Source organism: Ambystoma mexicanum, chromosome 4q (assembly GCF_040938575.1).
Source record: "Ambystoma mexicanum isolate Mex_15411 chromosome 4q, UKY_AmexF1_1, whole genome shotgun sequence".
Taxonomy (NCBI): domain Eukaryota; kingdom Metazoa; phylum Chordata; class Amphibia; order Caudata; family Ambystomatidae; genus Ambystoma; species Ambystoma mexicanum.
In genome coordinates, this window is record NC_090928.1 from 996,347,964 (window position 1) to 996,371,818 (window position 23,855).

Here is a 23,855-nt window from a genome sequence, read left to right on the forward strand (position 1 = left end):
TGTGGCTCTATGCAACGCCTACTGATATTGATATGTCTACCTAGAAGGCCACATGTATATATCCTACCCTACTGACTTTACTAACTATTGAATTGGGTAATAACACCTTCTATTATCACCAAAAATGGTTGGGCCTAGGAGTCTTACATATATAGTATATGACACGTATGTGAGCGTGCATAGTTCCCATACTTATGGACATTCTGTCAAACAAGGACAGGAGCGGAGCACGTTTTGAAGCATACAAAAAATATTGTCCTTCAATAATTTTCATAGCAAAGCCAGGCGCTTGCGCTGCCTCACCTCCCCAGAAAGCATCTCGACTTTGCCCCTTCAGACCTTTTCCATCTGCCGAGCCTTACTTAACCGATGTTGACATTTTCCACTGGATCATTGGCAGGCGTATGCAGGAAAGGGGACTAGGATTACAGTAATCACTATGGTAATATTTTCTTACTTTACAAACCACCCCTGTTACTCCATCCACCAGTAATGTACGATATAGCAGCCCTACAGCAGATATACAGTTGTTTCTCCCAGTTTAATTTCTGAAGTTTCTATCTGAGGTTGTCAAGTGGATGTACCTAGTATGATTTCATTGCTGCTTTCTGTGTCAGATATGGAGAAAAACCGGAGTAGCTCATTGAATATTCATCATAAAATGTCTGTCTAAAAGGAAATCGACGTTTCATGAGTAACATTACCTTACTTTACGTCCCGTCCCCTTTCCACCATACTTATGCGTGATTCCCAGGCAGAGGATGAAGGCAGGATTGAATTATAACTAAATTAGCATAAACGTTTTTTATAGCATAACATGAGAAAATTGGGAGTCAGTCCTGGAACTGCATTGCTAAACAATAATGCTTGCAAAAAGCCTATGAGACGCCAGAGCGGCAGCCCTGGCACTGACATCCCAAGGGGCATGGCCTGGGAAAGGCAACAATGCTGCTTTAGCTTGCCTCACATGTATGTATGTATGCATGTAAGTGGATATGGAGGTTTTATAAAGTGCAGAAATGTAAACCTCAAGAGGGTGTTTGTGTTTCAAATGTGGAGGGAAAAAGCAGCAGATGTACTAATGCGACAGGATAGGTCTACTACAGGAAATTAGGGTCTATGTACATTAGAAAGGTACTTTAAGTTTTATCCTGACAGTCCGTAGATTAGACCATCTATCTTATTGACATTTTTCATTTGCAACAAATAGTGCAACATTTGCCATTTTAAATGTGCCACAAAATGTTTGCAATTCTTCTAAAAGGTTGTACGAAATATAGTATTTGACACATATGCCACTTATCATAATTAGTCTGATGGACAAATCCAGAGCACCAGCGCCCCAAGATCCACACAACATTTCGATGAAGAAGATTATAAATGCAATTCTGTAATTTAAGAGGCTACCTAGAGCTATTTTACTGAAGTAATAGGTACAGAATTGGCATATTTGAGCCGCAAATATTTACATTTTCTTCCTTCAAACTTGGAAAATCAATGCTACTATATTCTGGGGATTGGATTAGTGACGGGTCGTAGAAGAGCTGGGAGTAGATTCTTCCTTTTAGTGACATGGACTGAAAAAAGGACAGATACATCGGCACCAGAAACGTTGTCCACTTGTGATCGATCAGGGAGGTATAAGAGGAATCTGTGAGAGAAAGACAAAGGGTCTGGGATTACACAGATATTTAGGAGAAGACAAAAGGCTTTAAAGTATATTTATGTGTTTCTTAATGGGAAGCCAGGGGAGGGATGTAGGACCTTGTGAGAATGGATCAAATATGCAATAAACCCAAGCAAAAACCTGGCTGCCACTATTGAATTTTCTGCTGACTTAGTCACCTTGGCAGAATAGACATAAATAGATGCTATTATTGACGTCGAGGCGCAATGATACAAATGCATTTACAGTAATTAGGAAAAATTAGAAAGACAACTAGGGAAGTGTGAGAACTGTTAAATGGGAATACAGTTGGCCAAAACGACCGGGTCTAGGGAGCCTTTTTTTCAAAACGGCCCTGATCACTGTCTGTTTAAAAAATGACAGTATAACTTGCAGATCCAAAGAGGAGTTCTATAAAGTGCAGATCTCGTGGGCCATAAAAGAGAGAAATGGTCTAGCCCTTCTCAGCAGTATCCAAAGAGGAACCTGAATATTTCAAGGAGTTACCGGGGATAACAGTATCCTCAATGGTTAGCTTCTTAAAAAGGTATAAAAGTCCTGCATAGCCTCTTCCCCACCCGAGTCACCAATGGGTGACAGAGGGGGATGGGTGAAGTTCAGATCTGATGTTTTCAATTTTTTTGTAGGAAAAAGTTAACCAATTTATTAGATATTTCTTAGGAGGAACAATAGAAAAAATAGCAGCAGGTGGGTCACTCAGATCACCCAAAATCGAGAACAGAACTTCCTGCAATGCAGGTTGTGAGAATTGTCAATTTTCTTAGTGAAATTTTGTTTTTTTAGCTTTCAAAATGCCACTGTAATAACATTGCTGTTTTTTCTCGTACCGATTTCAGATCTAGCACACAGGAACGCCTCCTTTGTCTTACAAGATTTTGAATTCTTTGCCACGGATGATATACCTCCTGGGAGAATCCCTTATTCCCTTCATAGACAGCTTTGTTTTGTACCTTTTTGAATTTGCTGGGGATGTACTTTTCGAACACAAAGACGCATTAGGATCAAACACAACACAGGTGTCACAGAGAAAGATTTCTAAATACTGTGTGAACCTTTCTCCCATGAGCAGTTTCCAAAGCTGTAATTTGATCAAAGAATTATTTTTGGACTTCACTGATGTCCTATTTAGATATGGAATTAGAAAAAGGCATGAAGCTTCTTTGGAGGCGAATTTTTGATTGAATAGCTTTCCTCAATGCAGGAGAGAATGGAGGGCGCAACTGTAGCCTTGCAGGCCCGGTTCCCAGTGGCAGTCCTCTAAAGATGTCAAAAAGTCTCAAAGATGAACATAACATTGTTGTCTGATCAAGGAAGAACTTGAAGTCTCTATGAAAATACAGGCAGTGAGGAGTCCTCTCAGCTTCCAAAGGGGGTTTAGGAAAAAGGTCAAACACATTTTACCCATTTAAATGAAAATCTTTTAGAACCGTAGAAATAAGAAAATCTTATCCAAAGGACAACTTTGTCCCAGTGGAAAACTATGGAAGTGTAAACCTAATGATTGGAAGCTTAACTATTTATCTGGCTGAGGTGACTGCCACTGAAGAAGCCCCTTTCCATGGCTCTCAAAATGTTTGTGACTGAGCGCTGCAAGCAGAATGTTAAGATACCACTGAGGATGGACTGTCTTTCATGAAGAAAAAAAGGTGACATCCCAATAAGATGACATTTCACGTCTGGAATCTACTTAGAAAAAGAGCACTCTACAAAATTCATGTAATACCCACGGCAGCTGGGTAATCCCAACAAGACTCAATCAACATGCCCAAACATTTCAAAATCTGCAAGGAACTCACCAATCCATGTGCAGTATTCAGCTCTCTTCTTCCTTCCCAGGCCCTCTGCACTGCCTTGGCCTCCAACTTCACATCCAAAACTCAGGACATCCTGCCCTCACTCTGCCCCATCTCCTCTCCCTCCCCTACATCCCTGCCTCCTTAGGCAACCCTCCTCCCACAACCCTCAGTCTCCTCCCTCCAAAACCATTAAGGACAACATCTCCTCTGGCCCCGGCTCTTTCAGACTTCTGTAACCACTCATTCGCCACTGGCTCTTTCCCTCTATCCCTCAAGCACTTACTTGTGCACCCTCTCTTAAAAAAACTATCTGCTGACCCCTCCTACCTGGCTACCTATCACCCTATCTCCACTCCCCCCTTTCCTGCGTAAACTCTTGGAGAAGTTGGTCCTCCCCAACTGACCCTCCACACTGATCTTGTTGGTTGCCTCCATTACCATCAATCTGGATTCCGGGCATCGAGAGGCACGTAAACTGCTCTCCTGAACACCCGTGAAACCATGCTCGCAAATCTCGATTACAACTCTCCTGCTGTTCTTATTCTCCTCGATCTGTCCTGTGCCTTTGACACAGTCAACCATTCCATCAACAAAAAATCAACTCTTAGACACCATCAGCATCACTGACCGGGCACTGGATTCGCTGACCTCTTTCCTCACTAACTGCCCTTCCCAGCTGCAACTGGGCCCTTTCACCTCCACCACCTTCTCTATCTGTGGCATCACCCAGGGCTTTATCCTATTGTCATGGCTCTTCAATATCTATCTCGGCCCTCCTGCTCACCCGATCTCCACCTTCTCTCCTCATTTCCAGTGTTATAATGATGAAACACAGCTTCCCTTCAAATTTCCCTCTCATCCTTGACTGTCTGTCCGCCATTCAGGCATGGTGTGCAGCAAATGATCTCTGTCTCAATGCCAATAAGACAGAGATCCTCCTCATCAGGACACCTGTGCCCTCTTTTCCTCCCTCTTTGGGCCTCCTACCCCCACCATCTTGCGAGGCCAAAAAGCAGTCCCACTTCCAGCACCACCTCCTGTAAGGAACTCATGGTGGCAACAGTACAGACACAAGTGCTCACAGTTCAAGGGTGTTATAAACGCAGAGTGGAAAAACGCCTAACCTAAACCTAAATCTAAGATGGGAGCAAGCTTCGATCATCAAATCAAATGAAAAATAAGGCAATCATTGTGGTATCTTGTCAAAGTAAAAGGCCTATACTAAAAAAAAAAACGATTGCCACATCCTTATAACTAATCACAAAAAGAGTGTGGGATAGAGGTTTCGATAAAGGAAGAAGTGTTCACAAATAATAAGTCAGGATGTCCATGCCAGGGGTCTTCCTTCCCCACGTTTTGAGCACGGTACAAGATAGATCTCCTGAGCACAACGCACACTTGGGCTTTACAGGCACGAGCCAGCAGTTCTGTACCAGCTATCAGGCTCTTCGATGGTTAAGTCTCTTTTCAAAAAAAGTCTCTTGCTTTCGAGGGCCTGATGTATTCAACAAAACAAACAAAAAGTTCCAAATGCACTTTGGGTGATCACTTTCTAAGCCCTGGATCTCCCCTCTTTCGGGCTCGAACCCCTCTCGGATGTCAGCGTCCCTCCGTCAGGTTCACCATGTCTTTTCTTGCATTCACAAATCTTAATGTTTTTTCAAACAGTTCACTGTGGACAACCCTCGGTCGGGTTCACTCCGGTCAACACACTGTTCATGGGACTTCAGGCTTTGCCCCTTTTTGTTAGCAACCCTCCGCCGGGTTCATTCTTGCCAATCTTGTCAATCGTACCTTTCTCATTCCATTCTTACGATGCGGGATTCACTTCCCTTAACTTCACAATCATCTGTCGGTCAAAGACTTTCGACTGTACCGAGGATTTTACAAGACTCCTGTATGACCACTCTCACCCCATTTTCGCCTTTTCCTAAGGCCTTCTGGTTATGGTAGTTTCAACAATTGGTTAATCGTCCAGAGTTTCCCCAAGTGAGCACCCACATGGTGCCAGACTCCTGTTGCTGATTTTCCCCCCTTTTTCTCAATAGCTCTATTAGCCTTTCCCAGTTCAATTTAGCCGCTTGCTACTTTTTGTTCAACGAAGTTTTGTTTCTTATAGACTCTCCCCTCGACTCACTGAATGTGATGAACCTCCTGGCTTTCTTTCTCTTTGGAGTCAAGGTTGGTACAATGGAGACAAGAGTTTCTGCCCACTTGGTTATCAGTGGAGGAGGGTCTTGTGTACAGTTGACATCTGCTGCAACACACGCTGACAAATGACCGCGGTCTTACGATTCCTTCTGTGGAGGATTCACGGCCTTGGTCGCAAAGGGCAATGTCACTTATCTCGTCACCCTCTCGGTATGCACTGTCTTTCGCCTCCTCTTGAACTGCTGTGCTGAGTTAGCTCTCACATTGTGCGGTCTGCCTTGCTCATCCTGTGCTCTCATGTTCCACCTTTTATTCCTTTGTGGAAGGGTAAAGGGGCGTCAGGTGTGTGCGATTCTGGTCAATTCCCTGACTTTGCCTGACCCTTGTATTGGGACATGTCAGGTAATTTGCCCAGACCGTCCTCAGCAGAGCAGCAGCTCTCAGCTGAGGCCACAAGAGCTGCCGAAGCGACTCCACCTCGCACCTGCACACTGCTAGATGCTAATCTAGCCCCAGGGCACTTTATCCAGCTGCCCTTGCCCCCAGACGTCCGCATGGCATTCCGCCGCATTTCTCTTTATTAATTTCACTGATAAAGTGAATAGCATTGGAGCCATCCACCTTCGCCCAGAAACGAAGTTTTTCTGGCCGCTTTGACCAAAGCAAGGCATGTTTGCCTTTGTGTCCATGTGGCTGTCCCCCCTCCAAGATGACCGCCCCGCACCCGATGACCATCACCCACTGGAAACCTCAGACATTGGCCTGACTGGATTTGCTGTGCTTCTTAAGCCAATCCCCACTCGCCGGCAGGCGAGAGCCGGCCTTCGGAAGAAGGCCAAGGAAAAGGCTGCAGGCAGAGCCCTCCAGCCCCACACCGTCCTCAGCAGAGCAGGAGCTCTCAGCTGAGGCCACAAGAGTTGCCGGAGCGACTCCACCTCGCACCTGCACACTGCTAGATGCTAATCTAGCCCCAGGGAACTTTATCCAGCTGCCCTTTCCCCCAGACTTCCGCACGGCATTTCACTGCATTTCTCTTTATTAATTTCACTGGTAAAATGAATAGCATTGGAGCCATCCACCTTCGTCCAGAAACTAAGTTTTTCTGGCCGTTTTGACCAAAGCAAGGCGCTTTTGCCTTTGTCTCCACATAGCTGCCCTCCCACCAAGATGGCCGCCCCAAACCCGACGACCATCACCCACTGGAAACCTCAGACATTGGCCTGACTGGATTGGCTGTGCTTCTTAAGCCAATCCCCACTCGCCAGCAGGCGAGAGCCGGCCTTTGGAAGAAGGCCAAGGAAAAGGCTGCTGACAGAGCTGACCGAGCATGCCGTGCTGCGGGCTGCGCCAGGTCTCTTAAGCTCTTCCTTCCTGCGCTCTACTGCATACTCATCCCTAGCCGGGACCAACTGCTGCCACTACTGACCGTTGCAAGGTGACGCCAGTAGAGTGACACTCTAATGGCCCTCATGACTCGATGCATTTGCACCCCTGTTACATCACCCTAATGAGTCTTGCCTAAATACTCAGTTATCCAGAACTGTGTTACGTATCCATAACTGTATAGCTGTATGTGTAACTGTATCCATAACTCCGTCGCCTGTGTTACTTAAAGTCCATTGATAAGCTATACTACCCTCTTGACACCCCATATGAGTGCATATGCTCTTGAAAGAGCAACGGTGCTCCTCTAATGCTGCATGCTGGTACTTGCTAACTGCCCATTACCCTCTCCCAGGCCTACTCTTAAGCCTGCTTCCTGTCTGCACTGCATATCTGGCACATCCTGTTTTATCTATTTGAAATTGTCATAACAAAGTGTGCTTATGCTTTTTTAGCACACCTCACTCAAACAGCCTAGCTGCCTTATACAGTAAAAATGTTTATTATGCCCTAGCTACTGATTCCGCACTTTGGATAGTCAAATCTAGGCACTGTAATTTTTGCTGTACTGCTACCTACCTGTGTCCTACCATCACCTAGCCTTTGCCTGCCATTTTTGGCTAATCGAATCTAGGCACTGTAATTTTTGCTGTACTGCTACCTACCTGTGTCCTGCCATCACCTAGCCTTTGCCTGCCATTTCTGGATAATCAAATCTAGACACTGTAATTTTTGCTGACCTGCTACTTACCTGTGTCCTGCCATTGCTAAACACTATTGCACAACCTTGCTGTCATATCCTGTTGCACACCAGCTGAATGCCCACATACAGTTGCCCTCCACTACCATGATGCCCAAGAGCTCACTCTTCACTCAAAACATCAATTCACACTCCCCCTGCCTCACGCCACCCAACCAACCTTATAGCCCTTCTTATAGTCCTCACTATAATGGCCCTTACACCTCACAACAGACACCCAGCACACCACACCCAGCACCCGGCACTTAATTCACTCGCCACAGCACCAGACTGTAACAACTCACAGTCTCAGCCACCTAACCTAGCTGTCAGTCTCCACCATCTCAGAAACCGATCACTTCCCAGGTACTTACCCTGCTCATCCACACCCATCACATCAAGAAACACCAGACTAGGCGCCCGCACTGCACCACCACCCCACACCAAGAGGAGCAATCACACCACCCCTCTCTCCCCATAACCCCAACGTGCCTCAACACCTCCCCGCAACAGGTCCTTCACTACCACTCGCCACAATACCAGCATAAACAAAAATGTCAAAAGGTGCACAATACCGACCTCTCAAATGTGTGCAATTGAACGTACGCTCCTTACCCGCACATGCCTTAGAGATAAATGACCTACTCTACACACACAATCTGGATCTTCTATGCATCACTGAAACCTGGCTCAATGATGCCTCCTGCCCAGCCATTGCACTAGCCCTTCCCCCAGGATACACCATTCTTAGGCAAGATAGACCGGATAGGATTGGGGGGTGTCGCCCTCATCCACAAAGACTCACTATCCCTGAGAGTAACAGACAATAGCACATGGGGTGGAAATGTTGACATCCTATCAGCCAAGCTTACGCTCTCCCCCAATAACCTAATCAATATCCACATCCTATATAGACCTCCCGGTCTCCCAGCAGACTTCCATGAGCATCTCTCTCACAGGCTCAGTAACAACATTAAAAAATCATCCAAAATCCTTCTATTAGGAGACCTAAATCTAGTGTATAATGATCCCCAGGACAAATCTGCCACAATCTTAGCCAAAGAATTTGCAGACCTAGGATTCTCCCAAAGAGTCATCACTCCCACTCACGCCAAAGGCCGCACCCTTGACTGGGTCTTGGATCACAACTGTGCATCCAACATTATCTCAAACACTGCTCTCCCATGTACGGACCACACATGCATAGAATTCATTATCCCCACCAATCCCACGCCTAACCCCATTACCCATGCTCCACCTGCCATAACAGGAAGTTCCAAAAATCTCAACGCAGACAATCTGCGACCCTACCTCAAAAACCCCAGCCTAGCACCACCCTTCTCTCAGGACCCAAATATACTATCAGCTATCTTTAATGATACTCTCACCAATGCCATAAACTCTATAGCCCCATTGGAAAAAAAGAAAGAAAATAAATAATTTCACTGCAACTCCTGGTTCTCGGATGAACTCCAAACCCTCCGAGCACAATCTGGCAAGCGGATCCCAGTGACCTAAATAAGACCCTTTTCAAACAGACAGCTCTCCAATATAAAAAAGCCATCTAAGTAGCAAAATCCAACTCTTTCAACGAGAGGATCTCAAAGGCCAACTCCCAAGCAAAGGAATTATTTGCCATCTTTAACAAACTTGTCACACCCCCGGCTACCCCAGACGAGATAACTAAAGACAAAGCCTGGTGTGCCAGCATTCAATCGCCATGCTCAATAAAATAAAGCTCCTCCAAAATAAAATACAAAACCACTGCAAAGCCATCCCAAACCCAAAAGCTAACAGCCCCGCACCTGACAAGGGTACTAATTTCAACCACGCCCAATTCGCATTCAGAGACATCACTGAATCTGAGGTCCTTCATCTCATCAAAAACCTCAAACCATCTCTCTGCAAAGCAGACATCTGCCCTCCTAAAATCATCAAGGAATGTGCCAACGACCTATTACTGCCTTCATTAACGCATCATTCCAAACAGGAATTGTCCCAAACAATCTCAAGGAACCATGGGTGCGGCCCCTACTAAAAAAGGCCACACTTGATCCAGCGCAACCCAATAACTACAGACCGATAACAACTGTCCCGTTCCTCTTGAAAATCCTGGACAAAGTAGCCCACAACCAGATCCAGTCATACATAGAAGCTAATTTCATACTAGGCAAAAGGCAATCTGGCTTCCGTGTCAGGCACGGAACAAAATCAGCCTTACTAGATCTAAAAAACCAAATCTCACATATCATGGACAAAGGCAAACCTGCCCTGCTCCTCCGTCTCAATCTATCAGCAGCCTTCGACCTGGTAGATCACCAAACCCTCACCACCCACCTCACTCATGCAGCACACTTCTCTAAACAAGCAGCATCCTGAATCACATCCTTCCCCGAAGGTAAAGCGATGAAGGTCTACTCCGTCACTGCAAATGCAGATCCCACCACTATAAACTGCGGTGTCCCCCAAGGTTCATGTACAGCCCCCACCCTCTATAATCGCTTCATGAAACCCCTCTTTGACCTACTTGATTCCATGGGTGTTGCATATACCAACTATGCAGACGATACTCAAGTACTTATACCCCTATCTGGACTCTATCAGCAAGACGCCAAGGCCCTCCACAATATCTATGCTACGATCCAAGCATGGATGTCAATCAATGGCCTCTGTCTGAACGGGGAGAAGACTGAGATACTCATCCTTGGCCAAAAAAACACCATAACGAAGCTTAGCCCCCAATATGCCAACTTCAACATAGACAACTCGACCATCCCAGTATCATCCACCGTCAAGACACTAGGTGTTCACACTGACACTAATCTATCAATGAACAGACAAGTCAGTGCCATAGCCTCTGCATCAGCGCTCAGCATCAAACTCATCAACGCCATCAAACCCTACTTATCCGCACCCAACCGCCTGGCCATAGCTAGAGCAACTATAGGCGCTAAACTCGATTATTGTAACACTCTCTTAGCTGGCACCTCCGCCAAAAACATTCAGATTGCAAACCGCACACAACAATGCCCTAAGAGCCGCATTGAGCATCCCTAGAAGAGAACATATATCCCATGCCAGACTTGAAGCACGGTGGCTACAGGTCAAAGACCGCATTACTCTGAAAATCCTTACCATAACACAGAGATGCATTAACAACACCGCTCCCACCTACTTATACGAAGCTATATCAAGAACCACTTCCACTCGCCCCACCAGAGCTCAGTACACCAACCAGCTACACATACCACGCATCAAGAGAGCCACAGCTGGAGGTCTAGGCTTCTCATATATTGCACAAAAACTTTGGAACTCACTCCCTGCTACCCTTAGAGCTGAAACTTCCATATACATCTTCCGCAACATCCTCAAGACCACCTTCCTCAATGAGTAACACAACTTCCTACCCGATTCCTGTCATGTATATTATAATATAAACACAATTGTAATATAACTATACTATAAACTTGTATATATATTGTATCCCAGCTCAAACTGTTCATTATGTAATATGTATGATTCATGACTCTGTAACTAAGCATTGTACTGTAACAAGTGCTATGATGTCCTCGGACAGTTGTGCGCTATATAAATGCGAATAAAACAAAACAAACAAACGGCTCTGATGTTAGTCCTTCGTTTTGTGCGAAAGTGTTCGTGTCGGAAAAGGAGGGGGCAGTGTTTTCTAATGCCCTACCTGGTAGGATGGGGAAAAGGTATTTAAAGAAAAGGGATACCTCTTCTCACCCGTCGGTGTCCCACTCCCCAAGGACCCCCCATCCAGGTGATCCTCCCTCACTGGTCCATCCCCAGGAACTGGATTCAACAGCGATGGCCGTGTCCTGGCCACCACGATGACAGATCCCCGGGGACTAGCTAGGGAGACACCTTACAGTTTCCTCACACTCCTCACAGGTATTTTTCCTTTTCTCACCTTTCCCCAGTAGTTCAATGTCTCCAGAGCTCTGGTCCTCTCCAGGCTTGACTACTGCAACAGCCTCTTAATCTCCCTCTTTTCTCCGTTCGCCTCCTTCAGCTAATCCAGAATAGGGCTGCAAGACTTATTCTTGGCCTTAAGCCCAGGGACTGTATTTCTCCAGCCCTAAATTCTTTCCACTGGATCCCAGTGGCTGCAAGTATCAAATTCAAGACCCTTCTGCATCATCCACAAGGCCTTCTGGGGCCTAGCACCACGCTATCTCCAACACTCGCTGCCTAAATACTCCCCTGCTAGAGCCCTATGCTCCTCTATTTCCAACTCCCTGACTGTTAAACTTTTCTCCAAGGAAAGTGCAGGGCAGGTATCTCTCCTCGGCTGGTACCTCCCCTTGGAACAGCCTCCCTGCCCCGCTCAGACTTGAGCCGGACCGATTTAAGTTCCAGAAACTGCTCTTCTCTACCTCTTTCCCTTCCCTGCTGATCACCCTACTGCCGCTGTGACCGGTGGCCTGATCCTCACGAATCCCATAGGATCCCAGGCCCTTTCTCCCAATCAATACTAGCACCCCACCACCCCCACTCCACTGCCCTGCGAGCCCCTGCTTAGTGGCTCCACATCCCACCCTTAGGAGTTGCCTGCACTAGCACTTTGCCTCAGGTTCTTCTCTTTGGCTCCCCTTAGCACTTCCCTCCCGGGCCCTTCTCCAACACTTGTCTGCTCCTCCTTCCATCCCCATCACTTCTCAATGCACTTGCACGCCTGAATGCCACAAGGCCTAGAAGGACCACAACTGTATATTACTGTTTTTTGCCATTGTCATTATTTCCCCTGTTCCCTTCCCATTTAGCCTTGTGGTGCTTTCAAACACAAGGTTGCCGTATACAGCGCCTTACAAATGCTCAATAAAATCAAATTAATCTTGAGTCTGAACCTGCCAGGTCAGCTATAAAAGATGAAACCTCCATGAGGAAGCACGACAAAGGGTTAACCTTTTTTTGAATGCACCAGTGGCAAACTGTAGCTCACTTGCTTTTGCACTGGGAACAGGCAGAATTCTTCCCAGAAAATAAGATCACCAATTTTCTCTCTGGAAAACCAGAGGTTGACTACAGGCAACTGTTCAGAAATAAGGCGGTTAAGGACATCGAATGGTGGAGAAGGCCAAAAGACACCTTCCCACAGAGACCCAATCCCTCTTGAGGAGTCACACCTGGAGGTATGCTCACCTAGGTCAACAACTCAGAGAACCAGAACTTGGTTAGCCACCAAGGGGCAATAAAGATTACTGCACAATGAGGTTTCATGAATTTTGAGAATCGTCTTGTGACACAATGGAAGAGAAGGTAAGGCATACAGCAACATTCCCTCTCAAGAGATTTTGGAGTGTCTCTTAAGAACCCCAGACTCCTGCTCAACCAGAGCATTGCAGAGGACAGCTATTGTTGGGGTGTGTGGCAAAGAGGTCCACTTATGGGAGGCCGCACTAGTGCAGCAAGGAAGAAAGGACATCAGGATGCAGTTTCCATTCATCGTTGGTGGAGAAGAGACTAAGGAAGTCCTCCTGGTCACTAAAAGGCTTAAAGATGAATTATGTGACCCAATGCCTACTCCCACATGTCCACAGCCAAAAAAGTCAGAGTGTGAAATCTGTTGCCACTCTGCTTGTTCACAAAGAAGATGGCTGTAGTGTTGTCGGTAAGGATCTTCACTACTCTGCCTGTGAGGTTGAGGAAGGTGGTCTTCAGGGCCAAGAAGATCACGATGAGCTCAAACACATTAGTGCTCGAAGAGAGGCAATCCAACGATGTTGACGGGACAACGGCTGCCTCAACAGTTACTAAGAAGGAGCAAAGGGCCTCTGGTGGTGGTGGTGGTGAAAATAAAATCTCATGGGACTATAGGGCATAAGGTTTTAAAACACTGTAACAAGCCTATCGCCTGATGATGCTTGATTTTGAGCCAGGGAGGAGCCAGTCATGCATGCAAGTCTATGGGCACCAGTTGCAAGGAAGGGAGTCTAAGCCACTGGATTACAAATCTTAGTGGCAATGCCATGAAAGTAGTGAAACGTGAATAGTAGAAACATGCCAGTAGGGGACCTACCTTCCATGCACTGTGAAAAATGATCCTTTACCCAACAAGACGCTGAGAGGTGAGGATGTGACCTAGGATCCCTGAGGCAAGCAGGTCCTGGAGGTAGAAACATAGGAGCCCAAAAAGCTGCCTCTGGCACAGGTGTGGTCTTCCATTTAGTGACATGAGTATTTGATGCGTGCCATGCCGGAATTGTAGGTATAGCAAGGGTTTGGACAAGGTCGAGAGGAACTCACTGTCAATGTGTGGCTCTCAGATTTACACACTGTGCTTCCAGCTCCAAAGGTTGTAGATCCAACAGCTACCTGGTGCACCTGCAAGATCACAACCATTGTCACCCCACGCTTGCATGCCAGCACCAGTGCCTTACATTCTTAGGGTCCGACGGGGGAACTTCAGGGATGACAACCTCCTAATACTAGCCTCCTGAGGGGTCTCGGGAGTTATCCTTGGTATTCACAGCTATTCGGGGAGCCTTGGTTGAGCAACATCTTTATCTCTTTATAGGGATTCTCTGCATTGCCCCATGTCATCCAGAGCAGGAGAATTTCGGTTTACCTCAGTATCACGAGAACCCCTCCAAGAACTGGACGCTCCCGGAAAGTGCCCGCTGGCCCAGGGTGCTCTGTAAATGGAATAACTTACTTTAAGCTCCATATTTTCTCTGATGAACTGCCAGAAGTGGCCCCATGATCCCTGTTGAAGGCCTTTTCCCAGTGGCGTAGCCTCTGAATATGCACCAAGAAAAGGCATGTCAGCACAGGTATGCAACCACAAAGGGCCTGTTGCAATATGAACCGTCAGAAAAACACTTAACCAGGTATAGGAAGGGGTGACCCAGACAGACGCCAAGCCAGAGGCCATGAGGGAAAATAGTTACAAAAGAAAAAAAGAGAAACAAAACAAAAAAACTCAAAAAAGCCTGGTACTGCTAAGCATTCAGCCCCATCAGCATGTAGAGAAGAACTAGCAGGTGAAACAATGGGTGGTGCCTGGGCGGCTGGGTCAAGGTCAGGCATGTTTGCATATGTAAGTTACAAATCAACAATAGTTTTTTTGTATGCTGTGGTCGTGTGCCTTTTGGACAGAATGGCTTATTAATATTGAAGAAAACGAAGATGATGTAGGAGCGTTAAAGACCTGGACCATGGGGTTCTAAATCTCGGACTGTAGAAAATTAGAAAAGAAAATGAGGAAGTAATAGGTGAAATGAATGTTTTTACAGGTTAGAAGAGTATAATAGAAAACCCTTGTAAAAAATTGGTGTACAAAAATCGATTTGTTATTAAAACAAACCTTACAATTAGGCACTAAACTGAAAGGTACAAGAGAATGTATATAAAACACTTTTTTTTTTTAAACTGTACCCAAATGCACTTAAGCAACTGAATAAACTACACACGTGTTACCAACTAACAAGTGTATAATTGAATCATTGGAAAAGCAAACCTGTGAATAGAGTATATAATAAAGCGCACAGGCTTACATAGAACTCAAATAATTCTGGTATTAAAAGAAGCAAGTGACCAAAAAGAAAGAAGCGAAAGATAGATTTGCCATTAAGTGGAGTGGTGGTGTAAGGCGCAAAACTGGATGGATTAAATGTTAAGAGGAAGAGTGTCATCCTGAGCTTTGATGGGTGCTGTGTAGAACTTATTATTTTACTCAAAATCCACAAAGTAGGCCTACTATCCCTGAATTCTCCTTAAATACGTATAATTATTTACAAACTATAATTTTTTGGCATTCTATTTCTGGGGGAGGAAACTTCCAGGAGGGTTTGGTCAATTAGTAAATTAGGCCTGGCAAAGTGATTGCAGCTTTTTATGTTAGGGGAGCTTACCAGAAAATTAGAGAGATGCTGGCGATATAGATAGCTACTGGGCGGTCACCCTTTGTTAGCCTATCATGCTCCCGTCTGCCTCAACTTTATGTGACAGTTAAAGGCGACATAACATTTCCTTTCCTTAGGTGCAATTACAAAGAGGCGGCTTAAAGAAATGCAATAGAAATGTTAACATTATATGTACTACGCACCGTATTTTAAAGATGTTTTGCTGTGGTCGGTTGACAGCTGCTGCGTTCTGTGACTATGATAACTGCATTCCCAGGTGAAAGTTTAAAAATGTGTAGTGCTTGCAAGTTAAGACGATCCCTTCTAGAACAACATCGATGAGGCTACTAATCAGGGAAACGGGGATACTGCTAGGAAACAAAAAGGCATCAATTCCTAAATTTTACCCAACATCTAGCCACTTATACTATCACTGAAAGAGACCGTGAAACTAGCCACACAATCAGAGGAAAATCTAATCTTCATAATTGACAGGCAGTGATGTCAGATTTTAACAATCTGTGCTTCATACATGTATAAACAACTCCATTGCTCCCTGTCCCCATTCCCCTCAAGGGCCCGATACCTGGATACCGAAGTTGTAAATTCTATATCCACATGCCAGGGACTATATGCCCATATTAAAGGTGCCTGTACTCAGAATCAAGGGGATCTGTAAAATCCAAAGCCTAGCATGGAGAAGATAAGTCAGTAGTCCCTTTCATATCGCTTAGCTTGTAACCTACTGAGCAAAGATTGAAGACAAAGAAAGGTTAAGAACTTTTATAATGGAATGACTGACAAACGCATACTACTACCTCAGCCGGAGGATAATCCAAAAAAATAAATAAAAGAAAATTGCAGAAAGCCCCCACACCAGGGGAAAACAGCATATCAGTAAGGCGGTATAGTCAGGGAGACACCATATGACTTGAATGGCGGGAAGTCGAGGAAGAGACAAAGGGACAGTTTTTCTTAGATCCTTAGAAGTCGGAAAATCTAAGACACTGGAGGGGTCCCCGAATTGTTGGCGGTATCTTGACAGAAGTGAAATGAGAAACCTATCCCTGCTGGACATAAGTAGGAATTAAAAAGACAGTTAACAGTCCATGTAAGTAAGAAAAATGCATGCAAGACGGGTTTTAATATTAGTAAATATTAAATCAGCAGGAAAAGAAGCTACCAATTTGAAAAAAACTAAAGTAACATAATTGTGAACCATCAGAAAGATACTAGTGGAACTGCGAATAGCAAGGCCTACCTAAACTCTGCCAATGGGCAAATACCACCCAAGGATGTCCCGACATGAGAATCTAAAGGCTCTAGACTGAACAAAAAAGCGAGAGAATTTAGAGATGTACAAATAAATCAAAATATTAGATGGATCATGGAGACCGCCAAAAGAAGGAAGTAGTTCTAATGCTTGAGCAAAAACCGCTCCAATTGTATTTGCTCGAATGTATTTCATTCAATTTATCCCATGAAATATCGATGATGAGTTGAAGTCAAGCAACAGTGGTGAGAGTGTGTGTAGGGGAGTGTGTGGCAAAACAATTGGATCAAAAAATTGGGCAAAACTTTAGCGCTTTTTTCAATCATTAGACATACAAGCCAAAACAAATGCAGGAGACAAGCTCAACCTCATAAACAGCTCAAAGTATTACGCTAAAGAAAGGGCAGGTTGGCACAACAACTCACCACATCTAGTCATAGGCATCATCCATTTAAACCACGGGTGTCAAACTCCAGGTCTTGAAGGCCACAAACATGTCAGATTTCCCGGAATATGTGTGAGATAATTTACATACATTGCACATTCATCTCATGAAAGCAAATGACCCAACATGTTTGTGGCCTTACAGGTCTGGAGTTCGAGTCTCTTCATTTAAATGTTCGTTCACACTACCTTATGTCAAGCTACAAAGCTATAAAACCACACACAAAGATGCATCAGCATCACAATCAGTGCGACCCTGTCTGTCCATCGTTTTTTTTAAAACATCTGCACGTGCACCATTATGAATTCCATGAGAAGACTTAAATGTAATGTCCCTAGCATTCCTCCCTTTTTCACTAGTTCAAAACTTAGTAATACCCAAGAGCTCAATGTCGGTTTTCAAGGATCTGTAAACCACAACATAAATCTGCAACAAAAAGACAACCTGGTCAGTGGCTTGAAATTGGCGTGGCACAATGAACCATGAGAAGCCCACTAAAATAAAGTGAATGGCTTGCTTAAGCAGAATGTTATGGCTGGCATGGGCACAGAAACTGAAGAGTCTAAGTGCATATAATAAAATGAGAATAACAGAGCATGCCCAAAATAAAAACAATTAACCTCATCATCAATCCAAAGCCGTAGAAAACATGGTACCAGGAAGGAATGGCACTGGTTTCATCCACACTCTGCCCCACAAAAAATACTTCTCTTCCAAACATTTTTAAAGAAAAAAAGAAGAACTCAGTAAAGGTCAACAAACAATGGAATCTTTCCCAGCTGAGTACAAAAGCAGTCCTGTTCCATTATCTGAGGCCACCCCAAACACTACTTTGTAGTTTCCTGAAACCCTCTTAAAATGCATCGTTATATATTTGTATACAGGATTTAATCTGGTATACTTTTATTTTTCTCGAGCATCAAAGACCAGCAGTCAAAGTGTGCCAAATACCAATATGTAACCCTACTAGAAGTTGGCTGCAAGTTTGCATTATGGTCAGCTTTCAAATTACACTATGCATAATTAGCAGATCATTGTCAGTTTCCAGTATATCAATTTAGGCATACTTTCTTGTTTACATTATGGACATTTATCAAATTACATTATGACCACTTAACAAATCATTGGCAGTTTTGGATATGCCCCGGTTTCCAGCATATCGACTTAGCCCTTTATGACTAATGCACATTATACCATTTAGCACATATATGCCAACTTCCATTATAACTCTGAGATCAAGCACTAACTTGCTCACAGAAACAAGTCACTGTGAGAAAACTAAATTCGGAAGAACAGCGTCCTCTAATCTCATAGACAAACTATGGAAATCGAGTTGACTGAGGATCATCTGACTTTTTTAGAAATTGTTAAAACCCTAGTTATTCAACATTTCGGGGTAGATGCAGACTTATAACAACCAGATACTGATCACCCCTCTTGTGGAAGTCCACTCTTTTCCATATAAAGCCCAGCCAGTCGAAGAGGTATTTTCAAATCGAATTACTTACGACAGTGGATGGAGAGGACCACTAGACCAAAGTCTAATATATTACCAGCTTGACATCTTGCAGAGTAAAGCATTTCACAGAATTCCAGCATACTACAGTATTGTAAATACCTTGCTATTTTCCTGTATATTGCCAGTGTGAACAACCCTGTAGTCTCTCAGTATCTTTCCAGTTTCAATAACTACAGTATATGTCCAGAGAACACAATGCAAAGACATTCACCAGATTGACATTCCCAGTATACCACCACTTGCACATGTCTAGGTTTCATTTTGACCATGTTACCATCACAGTATGTACCCAGTTTGTCAAACCCATTTTAGTCCACAATTGAAATTTGCCAAATTCAAATTGCTGAATAATTGGGTTTTCATATTTGGCTAACCAGTTATACTTCCAGTTTTAAATCCACAGTACAGTGCCAGTTTAAACAATTACAATAAACTCCCTACTTTGTGGAAAAATCCGAATATATTCTGAGTTTCCCAAGATCAGTGTTTGCAACCTTAGCATATTTCCAGTTTGACATTTCCAGTAAACAATCCATTTGGCAACCCATGCTTATTTCCATTTTACAGAACTCCAGTACATGCTGTATGTGCTGTTAAATAATTCCAGATTTAGATTTTTGAAAATGTGAGTATACTTACTTCCAGTCTGTACATAGAAAATCAAAGTTTTCGAAGAGTTTAGAAACCACAGTATATTCCGACTTAGAAAATCTCTATACAGCCAATTTGATATCACAAGTGGCCACAATCTTATTTTTCCATTTTGATTGAAGATCCCAGCCTACTCTGCATGTCCCACCCCCGCAGATTTCCAGTTTGGCAACGCTAGTTGATTCCCAGTTTGTGAAAACCTGGTGCCCATACGGTTTGACCAAAGTACACTCCCATTTTGCAGTAATCTAGCATGTTAAAATTTTGACAATCTCCCTATGTTCCCATGTTTAAGAATCTGAGTATCCTCCCACTTTAATGTTCCCAATGTGCAAAATCTAAAGGGACTCCACCCAGTCTGGCAACCCCAATATACTGCCAGTTTGACAAAACCTAGAATATAACCAGTTTGAACAACACCTGTATATTCCTGATCTGCATATTCTGGGGGGAATTTTTAAGTTTTACAAGGCACTTATCAGAATCAAAACATACTCCCAGATTATATCATTTCATTATACACCAATTTACACAATCAGCAATCCCAGTGTATTCAGACGTAAAATCCCTGCTGCCAAATTTGACAGCCCCAGTAATTGCCATGTTTGCATTATTCCAGTATAGTCCAAATGTTCCAATCCCAGTATTGTCCAGCTTTATTCTGTATGTCAGTACATTCTCAGTATATAACATTCAAGCGTACATCCTGTTTATAATAATACAGCTCCTGTATTCTGCCAGCTGACCATTGAACACTCCTACTTCATAGAATATTTTTTGTTAGTCTGCTTGAGGATTTGTTGGGTTTTTATTCTATGGATTTCGTGATTTTATGCAGATTTGTTCACTCTGAGTAATTGATGATAACAATTTGAATAACGTTTTTATACAATACTTCACAGTTCCATAAATTCCAATATTGTCCCAAATGCAAAATGCAAGTATATTTCCAATCTTTTCAACTTCAGTGCACGCCAAGTTTGGCGATCTCATTATGCTGCCAGTTTGCACCTTACCAGTAAATTGGCAGATATAAAATCTCAGTAGTATATTCACAGTTCTACATTTCAGTAGTAGATTTCCTTTTTGACATAGCTTTGAATAGGACTATTGGCAATATAAAACTCTACTCCCAGTTTCCAAACCAGTCCCAAATATCGTGAAAGCAAGCTGCCGCTATAGAGACATGGCTTTTGCAGATCAAAATAGAAAGACACAACACGTCTCCCTACAGCCCATAGAACATGGTCGCAAGAAGCGTGGTATGGCTCTCAACAGATGCATTGTTGCCACCCCATAAATCACAGTAATAAACCAAAGAGAGGCGTCAGGTGTGTGGATGCGAACCCGTCGGTTCCACGCTTAAATGTGGAGCTATTGTTCAAATATTTCACAACAGAAGTTATAAAAAGTTAAGTCGTGTGTGTAACGATGCTGTTCCCATTCTAGCATAAGTGTGTACCAGACCAGGGTATACTATGCACTGTTAAAAGTCATCCTTACCTCCCGCAACTCCAGCCTCTGGGCCACGGCTTCCAGACATGCCTGCCCTGCGCTCTCCATGGCCAGCGTGCACTCTGTACTACTACTGTCCAGTAACTGGATGCGGGTGACGAAACAGTTTTTGTTCAGGACATTGTAGCGCTTGGCCCTTCGCAATTTTGGCAATTTCAAAGGCATGGTTGTGACGCCACAATGGATTCCCCAGGCGACGCTCTGGTCCTCTTTACAGGTGCTGGAGTATCCCTTTATATCACCCTGCTAGCTACTGCATCCCCAGCGTAGGGACAGTTGTCCCTGTCCTCTTTGAGGGCATCCTACTTCCTGCAAACCAGAAATGAAAACCATAGATTAGAATAGCATGTTACATTGGCCTGCTAAGAATGTGCATGTCCAAGTAAGAATCGGCTGTTAAAAACAAACTATAGACAGAAATACAGCATAAAGGTTAACCTTTTGCTTGCATTTTGAAGCCTGATGAAAGCTTACGTAGCCATAAAGATTACAATTTACAATGTGCTTTGCACTTCAATATTTTCTACAAAGATGCACGGACTCAGTTAAATAACTTTAAACTCTGCAATCACTTAGAACTTGGATTGGTCAGGATAACCAGCGGTGTCACGGTGGGCAAAGAAAGTGAAGCAAAGGCAAAACTCAATTTTATATAAAGCATATCATCCTGCACAAATAGTAATACAGAACATATTTATGCAAGCACACTTGTGAAAATTCAAACACAACCGTAGTGAAATGATGCTTGCACCAAAAAACAACAAAATAAAGTTTTACAGGTTTACGGATGACGTTTGTGTAGAGAGCAAAGGGGCATGTTTAGAAGATGGGAATACCATGGCTGTCTCACCCACATTGGGGCAATCATAATCTTTGTTGCATGCTCCTGATGTAACTTGTGAACCAGCTTTGGTAACAGGGGTGTTGTAGATAGGGGTCGATGCGACATAAGCAAACATCCTTGACCAGCTCATCCATAGTGCATTTCATAGGGATCCCTTCTGTGGGTACCTGTAAGCAACGTTTTGGAATTTTGCATTTTCTGCGGTTGAATAGAGATCTATGGTTGGATGTCTCCACTCTGCACAGATCTATTTGAAATGTTTGAACTATTTGTCTCCTTAAGCTGTCTTCTAGAAAGTTGTGTCCACCTGGAACATGCTGCTAGGCTTGCCTGACTCGAGTGAAGTACCCTCTTCACTGCTAGAAGCTCTAGGACTTATGTGTTTCTTGGCCTGTTGTATTTATTTTATTTTATTCATTTGTTACACGCCCAGACCCTGGGGTATCACAGCGTGGTTACAGTCAGCTTTGGCATTGATCATACATACATTAAAACAGTGTACAGAAGTAAGATACAAGAAAAATCATACAATACATTCATGGGCATTTTTTACAGGTTCAGTCAGTGATCAAAGGCTAACATGGATTAGCAGATCAATATGCTAATATTGGTTGAATAACCATGTTTTTAACTTCTTCTTAAAGCCAGTAAGAGAAATCTCTTTTTTGATGTTGAGGAGGAGGGTGTTCCAGTGTTTAGGAGTTACCACACTGAAGCTACTGCCCCCACTTTGGTGGTTTTGTAACGAGGAGACACTAAGAATAGATTGTCATTAGATCTCAGTGTTCTCGTGGATTATTTTTTCTGTAGAGCATTGTTGAGTTAGATTGGGGCTTGTTTGGCGAGGCATTTGTGGGTGATGCAAAGTGTTTTAAAGATAATTCTGGCTTTGATGGGTAGCCAGTGGGCATCCTTCCTAGTCTTGGAGATGTGGTCAAACGTTTTTATCCCTAATGCTGCCCTTTGTTTTGCATGAGCTGCAATTTAAAGAGGTTGCATATAGAGGTTCCTAGTAATAGCACATTGCAGTAATCCAATTTGGATAATACCAAAGCCCTGACCAAAGCCCTGGACAAGGTGATGCAGTTGGTGGGGGTCTGAAATTGTCGACTTAGAGCGATAAGCTTGGATGTATAAGCCATGGATGAAGATAGCGAGTTAATATGTTTGGTCATAGTGAGATTGGTGTCTAGGTATACGCCTAATGTTTTCACTTGCTTCAGGACTGGGATTGGGGTGCCGTCGATATGGATAGAAGAATAGTATGCGTGTAGTGCAGCAAATTTAGACGGGGATCCTACGATGAGAACTTCAGTCTTCTCATCATTAAGACAGACTATTCAGTGCCATCCAGTTTTGGATGATGGCATATATTTTATTAATGGTCAAAGTGTCCTGGTCGTAGTTGCCTGAGATGGGTATGAGGATCTGGGTATCATCTGCAAAATTGGTGTAGATGACACCCATACAGCCGAGAAGAGGAGCTTTGTGTAGGAATTGTATCATGTGGGGGAAAGGCATGAGACTTGGGGTACTCCGATGGGGACTGGGATAGGATCACCCGCTTCTTTGCCTATGGCGACTCTAGAAGTGTGATCTGCTAGGAAGGATTTAACCCACAATTTGGCATCATTAGAGAAGTTGAAATCCTTGGCGAGTGACGTGCATAGTTTGTTGTGGTCTACAAGGTCAAATGCCGCGGACAGGTATAACAGTAGGAGTATGCAAAGTTTCCCTGAATCTCTGATAGCGTGCATTTGGATTTTGAGATCCAGGAGAGCTGTTTCTGTACTGTGATTGGGCCTAAAGCCTGATTGTCTAGTTCCGAGGAGTTGGTGCTGCTCAAGGTGTGTTTGGATTTGCGTTTATGCTATCTTGTCTATGTGTTTGAGTAAAAAATGGGACCGTGGATATTGGGCAGTAATTGGTCGGTTTTGTGCGCTCCAGTGAAGGTTTTTTGAGAAGTGGGTGACCCACGCTTCTT

General features: G+C 43.9%; 1 protein-coding gene across 1 annotated transcript in view; it reads right to left on the reverse strand.

The window, feature by feature from the left end:
- PTPN14 (protein tyrosine phosphatase non-receptor type 14) overlaps positions 1-23,855 on the reverse strand; it is a 1,387,330-nt gene that overhangs the window by 903,204 nt on the left and 460,271 nt on the right. Inside the window, exon 3 of the mRNA XM_069608563.1 lies at positions 21,016-21,336. Within this exon, the coding sequence (XP_069464664.1) occupies positions 21,016-21,192 (177 nt within the window). The 5' untranslated portion in view covers positions 21,193-21,336. The remainder of the gene's footprint in view (positions 1-21,015; positions 21,337-23,855) is intronic.